Source organism: Propithecus coquereli, unplaced genomic scaffold (genome assembly GCF_000956105.1).
Source record: "Propithecus coquereli isolate 6110/MARCELLA unplaced genomic scaffold, Pcoq_1.0 Scaffold1, whole genome shotgun sequence".
NCBI classification, from domain to species: Eukaryota; Metazoa; Chordata; class Mammalia; order Primates; family Indriidae; genus Propithecus; species Propithecus coquereli.
In genome coordinates this window covers 7,482,258-7,493,211 of record NW_012133857.1, presented here as the reverse complement: position 1 = coordinate 7,493,211, position 10,954 = coordinate 7,482,258, and the positions used below count along the sequence as shown (strand labels likewise).

The window sequence follows — 10,954 nt, the reverse complement described above, 5'->3', positions numbered from 1 at the left end:
TATATATTTTTAGTTGTCCAATTAATTTCTTTCTATTTTTGGTAGAGACGGGGTCTTGCTCTTGCTCAGGCTGGTTTTGAACTCCTGAGCTCAAATAATCCGCCTGCCTCGGCCTCCCAGAGTGCTAGGATTATAGGCGTGAGTCACCGCGCCCGGCCCGGCTAATTTTTTATTTCTATTTTTAGTTGACTTGCTAATTTTTTCTATTTCTAGTAGAGATGGGGTCTCGCTCTTGCTCAGAGCTGGTCTCGAACTCCTGAGCTCAAGCAATCCTCCCGCCTTGGACTCCCAGAGTGCTAGGATTACAGGCGTGAGCCACCACGCCCAGCCAACAGTTTTTTTTTTTTTATAAAAAGGATAAAAACAAATGTCAATGTTGGTATTCATTAGGAAGGCTAGTTAAAATGATTATCCAGAAGTTAAGATAAAAATTGCTTTTACTGAACTTTTCTTTTAATCTTTGTTTTTTTAAAAAAAAGAACTCCATTTTACTTCCTATCCAGTGCAAACCAGTAAAGTTTCTTGAGAATGGTGTGATAATAATCTCTTGTTATTTACTGTCTGCGTTACTGGGTCCCTCATGGATTGATGTGTTTTGTTTGTCAAATGAGAATAATTATGCTAACCTAGCAGGGTTGTTTAGAAGATTAAAGAGAATCTTTGGAAAGTGTCTAGCACGTAGTAGGTCATAACCTATACTGATGATATTTTGTTAAAACCACTCTTCTGCCCTTTAGAATAAAAATTGTGAAGGATAAAAAGGGAAGGAGTCCTACCTAGTTATATATTAATAGTACAAGTTATATATTAATAATAACACCGTACAATATTTATTCTGCATCTTCTGTGTGTCAGGACCTATCCTAGGTCCTGGGGAAATGGTGAGCATCCCCCTCTCTTGCCCAGTCCTTGTGCTGGTGGTATTTAACCAGATTGTACTTATAGATGTTTATTTTTATTCTTTCTCATGCTGACAGATTCTTTTTCAATTATGAAATATACCGATTTTTTCCCCTTTGTTTACAGTTACAAGATAATAAAACTTTCCTAGCAATGCTAAACCATGTCTTGAGTGTGGATGGATTTTACTTTTCAACAACATATGATTTGACCCATACTTTGCAGCGGCTGTCCAACACTAGTCCAGAATTCCAAGAAATGAGCCTCTTGGAAAGGGTAAGCTTGATCTTCAGTTACTTTTATTCTTTTTTAGGTTATTTTAAAGGGACATGTTATTTATAATTTTTGTAACTTGAAAAGTAGTAATTTATTAATTTAAGAATTTGGAAATATCCTTTTAAGTTTTTTTTTGTTGTTTTGCCTTTTTTTTTTTTAATGATGAATGTATCTTTAAAACTACAAATGATCTCAACTTTAAGTTTCTGCTGTTCAAGAACCTGGATAATTGTTGCCTTAATTTTTTTGACAAGCCTTAGATGTATTCAGTGGGCAGACAGTTTGAAAGGTTGCCCTGTTACCTATTATGTTGGACCAATAATTGACAATTTTTGAACAGTAAAAATGGTAATTTCATATAGTGCAGTCTAAATCGATATTTTAGTTGACTGGCTCTTTGGGTAAGATTTCATACTGTAATCTGGTAAAATTGTGTGTAGGCTTAGATGTAAGTTTAGATTTAGGCCAAGCAATCAAGAAACTTCGGTTTTAACTACAAAGAGACTGTTGGTTTTTAAAGCAGTTGCTACAGTCTCCATTTGTTTATTAAATATCTCTCAAACATTGGCTATGTATCAGGCACTGTACTAGTTTCTGGGGACCCAGAATGAAAAGCTGTGGATCCTGCCTAGTGGGGGCCTGCAGTCTGCCGTGGAAGCAGTAGTCCCAGCAATCACAAAACAAGGGATGATTGTTGTAACAGAGATATGTACCACAATGTGGTGAGATCTGAAAGAAGGAGAGTCTCACTCTGCCTGGGAGTGTCAGGGATGACATTATTAAGGAAGGTAACTTTTGAGCTGAGACTTAATGATGAGAGTTTTTTTGTCAGGTGACAGTGGGAGAGGGAGGGTTCCAGGCAGAGGTGGTAGCAATAGTAGGCTAAGCTGAAGAAGAAAGCCATTTCATCTGTTGGGATGGAATGGGATTTTTTTTTGTCAGCTAATCAGAAAAGTCTGTTAAAGTTAACATAGGGAATCATAAAAGTAATAAATGAAACACATACCTTAAACATTTTAACTTAAAACATAAAATTTTACATTCATTGATCAATGTGTTTATGTAGGGCCACAGGCTTTTCTTTGGTTTTGCTTCCTTGATTCCAAATTGTCTTTGCTGTGTAAATTGCATCCATAAGGCATTCAAATTGGGACTCTTTAAAGAGTTCAACACTTACATATTAATCTGTGTGCAGAATCCTGTATATTTTTACAGTATTTCTCTAATGTTTTTTAGTTGCCACTCCTATTCCTAATTCAACAGCAATTTTGTTTTAGCCACTTGCCTCTTATTAAGTTGTGTTCCAGATCATTCATCTTTACAGAAAGAGCAGTTCATTTTTAGTCTCATTGGTTTATAAAATATTTAGTTGAATTATGTAATAATAAATAGCAAGTATCACTGACACAAACCACTTGGAACATACACCTGAATCTCTGGTTGTGGCCAAGTATAAGAGCCATTCCTTGAGACTTTTAGATTTGGGGATGGGAATGGTTTAACTGGTCTGCTTGGTAAGGAGAATGGAGAGAACTGGTTAATCTACTGAGTCAACTAAATAGAGGTTGTTGAAGGAGCTACTTCTGTATGTATAGTTTGAAAGTCAGAGTGGCCAGAGATGAGATCAGAGAATTAAGTAGGGGCTGCCAGATCCCAGGACTGGTTAGGCCATGCAAAGATTTGGTTCTTTAGGTGACAAAAAGTTGCTGAAGAATTTGTAGCAGAGAGGAGATAGGAAATGTTGGAGAACTCTACTGGCAGCATTGTGGAGAAGTGGATGGGGAGGGCTGATGCAAGACCTGGGTCAGGGAAAGCCATTTTAGTAGTTAGGCCAGAGTCAAGTGTTGGCCAAGGGTGGCGGAAGTGGAAATGAAGAAAAGAGGATGGATTTTGGAGATTTAGTACTTGGCAATTGAGCCAATGTAAGGGAAAGAAAGACCCTGAGAGGACGCCCAGGCTTCTGTCTAGCCTGAGGCAATGAGGCAGGAATACCCAGAGGAGGAACAAACTTGGGGGGGAAATGTTTTCTGTTTGGAGCATGTCAAAGAAACCTGCTTCTCGTCACCAAATGGAGACATTGACTGGTATAGTTTTCTTTCTATAGAAAATCAACTTGGTCCTTACTTATGGTATATGGTTTGAAAAAAAAAAAATCAACTTGGCAGGCAATATTTTATTAAATTTTAAAACTTCTCTCAGGCAGATCAGCGGTTTGTATGGAACGGTCATCTTCTAAGAGAACTTTCTGCTCAGCCAGAGGTAATGTACACTAAATAAAATTGCTCATTATAGTCTAAGATTTAATTCAACGCATGTTATAAAATGACTACCTAATCACCAAGGATTTTGGTAAATGATTCTAATTTAACTCTGTTTATAACTTATAAACTTTTATCAGTTCTACCCTCACATATTGTTCTAGGTTGAAGAAGCCTAATTATGTTACTGTGATCCCCTGTAGAAGCCTTAAGTGAAAATACATTGCTTTGTCTAACTAAGAAAGATGAAGTGGGTCTTGGTGGATGAATAATGAAGAAATGAGGGGCCAGGGCTAAGTCTTCAGCCAAGAGAAGAGCTCTGTATTTGTCTTTATGTGGAGATGAGGCTCCCTTTAATCACCCAGGAGAGACATACACAGATGCCACCTTTCTCCTCCTTTGTCTACATAAATGAGGCATAAACAAGGAGGCCCAGCTAGGTAAATGTGACAAATTGAATCTAGGTAAATAGGTTCGTCTAATTGCTTTATTTCTTGTCAGTCGCTATGCTTTTTTTTTGGAAAAGTAGTTTGAGCTGCAGTTAGCATGGGATATTTTTCCTCTGGAGGAATGAAGTTGTTGTAGGTAAAGACTGAAAAGGAGGTAAACATTCTGCAACTTCATGTAGTTTTATTAGTGTTCTAAAATCTGTGAATATCCAAGCCCAAATGATTGTAATGCATACTTAATGTTACATTAGAGAAATTTCTTTAAAATTAAAAGTTACCCATAAGCTTACCACTTTGTTATGTTTGTATATTATTAATACCTCCCTATGTGTAAATATTTTTTAAATAACGCTGCTCATTTATTTTTGAAGTACGTTGATTCTGAATATTGTATTTATTCATTTCAGGTTCATCGGTTTGCTCTTCCAGTGTTACATGGCTGTATCCTTTCTTAATACTCTTTAGTTTCTAGCAGTCTTTATTTATATTTTATTATAAAGCAGATTTAGAGACAGTCTCAAATATTCCATGAGGAGAGTATTTTCAGAAGTAGTAGAAATTGCTGAAACTCATTGATGTAAAATCTTAAGAGTACTGATTGTAAACAACCATTTTTTTTTTTAAAGAATGAACTTTTCAGACTAAATTATTCACATTCTGTTCAAGAGTTCTAGGGCTGGTGGTTTAAAGAGAAGGAATATATATACTGTGTTTTGCCTTTATTTGATGTTATCTTATATCAGTAAATTATAAAAGAGTAGTTTGTACCTGGCTGTTGAAATGAAAACTTACCTTAGTATGTAATTTTAAAAGTTAGACTCAAATACTAGGGTGACCAGCAACTTAGAGAGGAAAATTACAGTTAAAAATTTTATTTATCATTTGCAATAGTGAGAAAAATGAAAGTAGATGAAGTACAAGGAATAATGCTTAGGGGGAAATCATTGTATACATGCAAAATGAGTAACGATTATCTAATTTGTAAGTTCATTTCAAAAACATATCTTTATCATAGACATCATAATAAAAATAGGAAATCAAAGTTAGCTGGCTCTTGAAGTATAAGCACAATACATGCTGTCAAGAACTTATACAGTCATGTGCCACATAATGACATTTTGGTCAATGACAGACCATGTATATGACAGTGGTCCCACAAGATTATAATACTGTATTTTTACTGAACCTTTTCTGTTTAGATATGTTCAGATACACAGGTAATTAACCATTGTGCCTACAGTATTCAGTATGTAACATACTGTACAGTTTTGTAACCTAGAAGCAATAGACAATACCATATAGCTTAGGTATGTGTAGTAGGTTATATTAATACTGTCTAGGTTTGCGTAAGGACATTCTGTGATGTACAAAATTGCCTAATGACTCATTTCTTAGAAAGTATCCGTTAACTGACGTGTGATTCTAATCAGAACTGTGCCCTGCAGAAACAGAGATGACTTCTTTCTGTTAAGCACGCCCAAGAAGCTTATGAACACAACAGTCTATGATTTATTTATTCATCATGTTAATATGATTTCATTAAATTATTATTCTTGTTATACTTAAAGAAAAACAGAAAAGTCATGGAGGAAACATTTTCTAGTTGTGGGGGAATAAAAATTAGAAAATCTCAGGATAAAAGCTCTTGTTTATTGTTTTTGTTTTTCACCCTGGAGCTTTCCAGGTTCTCCTAAGGGTAAAATAAGAATAAATGTGTTTTTCAAAATGAGATTGTGAATGGACAAATAATATTAAGTGAATTTATAGAACTTTTTTAAAGGCGACTTTAGAAATAGCATGCCCATTTAGCTTTAAATTTAAGCTTTAAATGAGCTTTTGTTTAATGTAGTTTGTTGATTGAAAATATAGTCACATGTTTCACACACATACAGAGATCAGCAAGTACAATGACCCCAAGGCAGGAACATGACTGTAGCAGAGAGCATGGACAGGGGGAGGTGGGAGCTGTGTTCAGCGAAGTAACTTGGCCCAGTTTACTCGGGGCCTCATAGGAAGGACTGTGGCTTTTACTTTAAGTGTGATGAGAAGCTATTAGGGGATTTGAGTAGAGGATTGGCATGGTAAGACTGAATCACTCTGTGATGTAGAGAATAGGCCAAAGGCAAGCAAGAGTGGATACAAGGAACAATTAGGAGGATTGTCCTAGGTGGTATTGCCTAGGACCAGGACGGTAGGCAATGATGGTGGTGAGAAATGGTCAGGTTCTAGATAAGTTTTTGAGGCAGTGCTAACAGAAGTTCCTGACAAATTGTATGTGGGTTATAAAATAGAGGAGTTTAGTGTGACTCAAAGGTTCGTGACCAGAGTAAGTGGACGGAAGCCATCCACTGAGGTAGGGAAGAATCAGGAGGTGGGAGGGAGGCAGAAGAGTATCCAGAGTTCCATTTGTACATGTTAAACTTGAGATTTCTGCAGATATCCACATCAAGATGTGAAGGAGGTAGTTGTATAAATGGTAACCGGAGTTCAGGGGAGAAGTCCATGCTGGAGACATAAATTCGAGAGTTCTCAGGGTATAAGTGGATGGCATTTAAAGCCAGGAATCTGGATGAAATCTTCAAAGGAAGGAATTAATACAGAGAAAAGACCTGTATAAAAAGAGAAGACAAACTGAGGAGGGTTCTAAATAGTGAAAAAATGAGCCTTAGGCCTCAGTGAGGACAAAAGACTTCTGAAGTGAGGGAATCAAAGTGAGTGAGCCGAAAGGACAGGTCATAGGGTTACTACCAGGTTTAGAGGTCAGAGAGATGAAGATGAACCAGCAAAGGCCAGTGAGGAAGAGGAAAACCTCTCAAATGAGAGTAGTGTCCCGGAAACAACTGAAGATTATGTTTCCAAGAGGAGACTGTACACCAGCTGATATGCTACTGGTTGGTTAAATATGATGACTGTTGAGAAAAGACGTTATGTTCTTGTTCCTTCCTGCTTTCTCTCCAAATGAGCCATATTACCAAATTCTGATAAGAAAGATTGGGAGAAGAGGAAAATTTGGTGAAGGTGCCTGCTAGAGTGACGTCCATGAGTGTGTGAAGGGGTTGGGGTCTAGAGCACAGGCAGAGGGCCTGGCATGGACCGCCCATCCACCGTGGGCAGTGGATGCGGATGCTGGTGGGGTATAAATGTGATGGAGCCTGTGGAGCGCTTTCATTTTTACGATGAAGTATGAAGTGACGTCATCGGCTGTGCGTGGGTTGAGGGAGGAGTATTGCAGGTTGAGGAGAATGTGTGAAGTGGGCATACTGGAGAGTGGGGGTGGGTGCCCTGGGAGCAGCTCATTGATCAAAGACTAGAAGTAAATGCACTCACATTTTAAAAGTTACCTCATGGTGATAGGATTCTGTGTTTTTATTTTCTTGGTTCATGCTTTTTGGATTCTCTATAAAGTATGTATATATTTTTGTCTAGTAATCAGAGGAAAATGATTCAGAAAGCAGCCAGTCATATTCTCCTAGATTTAGCTCTCTAATGACAGGCTTATTCATCTTGTGCCCTGGCTCAAAATAGATGATTTGGCTGAGTAAGTGAATAAATACTGCCTTGGAATCTTCTCTAGTGCTGTGAGTTTCAAAGGAGAGTGAACTGGGAGCTCAAGAGAAGCCATTATTAAGTCTGATGATACTAGGTAATAGAGATTAATCATTAGCAACTCAATTCACTTAGAGTTGGTACCAACATTTTTAAAATGATTTGGCATTCTCTTGTGAACTTGCCAGCGCTCCTCCTGTGCATACCCAATACATTCATACCAGGAAGTATTTATAGGCATGCTCACAGTACCACTTTGGAGCAAAGCTGTGAACAACACAAGTTTCATTATTAGAATTAAGTCTTTCATGGTATGGTCCTTACAGATTTCACACAACTCTGAAGAGGAATTGAACTACTACTTCATGCAGTATACTGATGAATCTTGGGAACTTATGGGGAGAAAAAAACAAGGGCTTGAGGTTTATAAATAGCATGGTACCATTTTTATAAAACTCAAAAACAAGCTATGTGTGTTTAAGTCATGGTTGCATGTGATGAAACTAAAAAGACAGGAGAGTGGTTTCCAAAAATCTGAGAATAGTTACTTCTGGGTGAGAAGGCAGTTGGATAGAATGGAGGTGGAACAGAAAGATAAATTCAGGGTTTTGGTACTGTTCTGAAGTTGGATGGTAGGTTGACAGATACTTATTTTATATTGCTCTTATGCTTTGTAATGGATGAATCAAATTATATTAAGAAAAAAATGTTACATACAGAAAATAACCGTTGGGGAAACCTAAATAAATGAGGAAGGAAAAAAGGTTAGGCTGTTGATACAATAAGACAAACCTGTCTTTCTATCATACCCCCCACCAGTCTGGCAAACATTAAAAAGCAGAACTATCAGGCATTGGTAAAGATGAGAAGCCAAAGTAATTCTCAAAACAATTTGGCATTTCCTGATAAGGACAGATGATGAACATACTCTGTAACCCAGCAGTACTGCTCCTTAGAACCACTTCCACATGTTCATTTACAGAGATGTTTGTTGCAGTGCTATTTATGATAGTAAGTCTGGGGACAGCTTACATGTCCATGGACAGTAGAATGGATAAACTATAATATAGTCATACAGTAGAATATTGTATAGCCATAGCAACAAAAGAACCTCATGAACATAATGTTGAACAAATAAAGCAAGGCAAAAGAATACATACAGTGTAGTTCCTTTTATGTTGAAAAAAAAAGTTCAAAAACTATTCAGACTCAACAATAAGTTATTTAGTGGCAAAACTAGAAAGACAAGGGAATGATAAACTGAGTGGATAGTGGTTACTTCTTAGAGGGCAGTGATGGTGCCAGGTGAAGAGGAGCCCAGGGTGCTTCAAAGATGCTGGTGGGTGCAAAGGGGTGTGTGTATGTGTAATATAGTTTTATTATGATCAATATATTTAACATAAAATCTGCCATTTTAATCATTTTTAAATGTACAGTTCAATGAGCGGCATTAATTATATTCACAGTGTTGTACAACCAGCATCACTGTTTTCAAAATGTTTCCATCACCCCAGAAATTCTATACCCATTAAGTAATAACTCCCCATACACAAATGTTTTTGTAAATATTTGTGTACATTATATATTCTTTTTTGTTTATTATATTTAATAATGAAAACATTTAATGTAAGAGGTATGCCAGTTCCAAAGACTTCTGCAGCCGTTTTCTCTGGGAATGAAACGAGGAGATTAGCCTTCAGAATTTCCAGGCATGTGACTTTTTATGTTACTGAATGGTAGTGAGTATCATACAGCATATACTGTTACCAGTAATAAGGGAAATAATTTTATATTAAGAAAAGCTTTTGAGGAGATACAGTCTTTTTCATATTAAGATTCATTTTTCCTATTTCAAGGAAAAAGTGGAGCTAAAATTTCTGTTTCTAGATAATCTTTGTTTAATTCAGTTTGATCTGTAAATCCTCATATGCTTACCAACTGTTACTCTAATTTACATTTGTAATTATGCATGTAATATATTTCAGGTTTTTTTCTTTTTTTTTAAACTGCAGTAGCCTAGCCTTTTTTCCATTTTTCATTTCTTATTTGAAGGTTAATCTATTTTAAATTTGTTTTTCATTCTGAGTAGATTTTTCAGTGATGTGATTAATACTTAATTCTTTGCTTTTAGAAAGTGGTTGAGGATATTAGAGAAAGGAAAGCATATTATTTAAATAGAAACACTATAGTAGACAGCTTAAGCATACTGTTTCATTATAGGATTATTGACTTGACAGAACTTCACAATTGAAGATTATAGTACTAAAGGCTTGTTCCTTTTTGGTTCATGAAGAACCAAAAAAATTTGTATACTGTCCATTCTTCTCTTAAGAACAATTCATTCTTACTAGGTTAGATAGATTCAAACTGAATCTAGAAGTAATACATGTGATTTTTACATATGTCATATTTTTCTTAATGTTGTTAAGTTATTACCATGCATTCATGTTCTATTAATGGAAAATACTTTGATTGGATTCTCATCTCAAGGAGGAGTTGTTTCAGAGCCGGTGTGCGCTATTATGTAAGAGGTGAGATTAATTTTGTCAGCATGATTCAGTACTAGGTCATATCTATCACTAATTAGCATTTTGTCTTATGGTGACATGAATGTAACCTTTTGTATTTTATTTGTTTCGTTGTCATTTGATAGCCTCGCTAAATATTTATCTCCTGTTTCATTATAATAATTAGGTAGGTCTTTTGAGCTTTACTCCAGCTACCATAATTACATTGCAAACGTTAATGTAACATTATAGGCTGCTTCTTACTGCTTTAAGAGGAGCTGCTTATGTTGTTTGTTGGATGTCTGAAATCACAGGTGAACTCAGTGTAGTTTTCGGTAACCTAAACTTGTATCAGAAAGAATTTTCTTTTATTGCTTTTGGTTTCTTTGCATGCATAAAGCTAGACATTTGACTTTATGCCTTCAACTTTGTAAACATTTACATTTTGAGTATTTATTCTCCAAGCTTTGTACTAGCAGCATACTAATTTGCTCAAATCAACATTTTAAAATCTGTATTAAAAGTTACTGTCATTATGAAAAGGAGTTTCTCTAACCTTTCTGTTTTCCTTTTTAAACTGAGTATATCACAGTATTTAATGGCCTGTGGACCATTAACTAAGTTGTAGTTTTGGGCCAGAAAGTTGTAGGGATTATTTGGTTAATGTCTCTCATTGTAGAACATACAGCAGAGGTAGAAAGACATTGAGTGAGTGATCTGGTCAAGATCACAGACCAAAATTAAAATTAACAACTCCCTTGTAACTAGATTTTCTTGGATTGAAACATAATTTTTAATTAAATTTTTTGAATAGATAATACATTTACATATTTCAAATATCAAAAAATACCTTTTGGCCAGGTGAGGTGGCATGTCTATAATCCCAGTGCTTTGGGAGGTGGAGGCAAGAGGATCGCTTGAGCCCAGGAGTTGGAGGTTGTAGTGAGCTGTGATTGCACCATGGCAGTCCACTCTGGGCAGCAGAGTGAGACTCTGTTTCAAAAAAAAAAATTTTTTT

General features: G+C 36.1%; 1 protein-coding gene across 1 annotated transcript in view; it reads left to right on the top strand.

Moving 5' to 3' along the window:
- The window catches only part of SACM1L (SAC1 suppressor of actin mutations 1-like (yeast)), a 97,720-nt gene that overhangs the window by 33,784 nt on the left and 52,982 nt on the right, over positions 1-10,954 (top strand). Inside the window, exons 8-11 of the mRNA XM_012661446.1 lie at positions 1,027-1,176; positions 3,376-3,435; positions 4,291-4,324; positions 9,859-9,960. Of these exons, the coding sequence (XP_012516900.1) occupies positions 1,027-1,176; positions 3,376-3,435; positions 4,291-4,324; positions 9,859-9,960 (346 nt within the window). The remainder of the gene's footprint in view (positions 1-1,026; positions 1,177-3,375; positions 3,436-4,290; positions 4,325-9,858; positions 9,961-10,954) is intronic.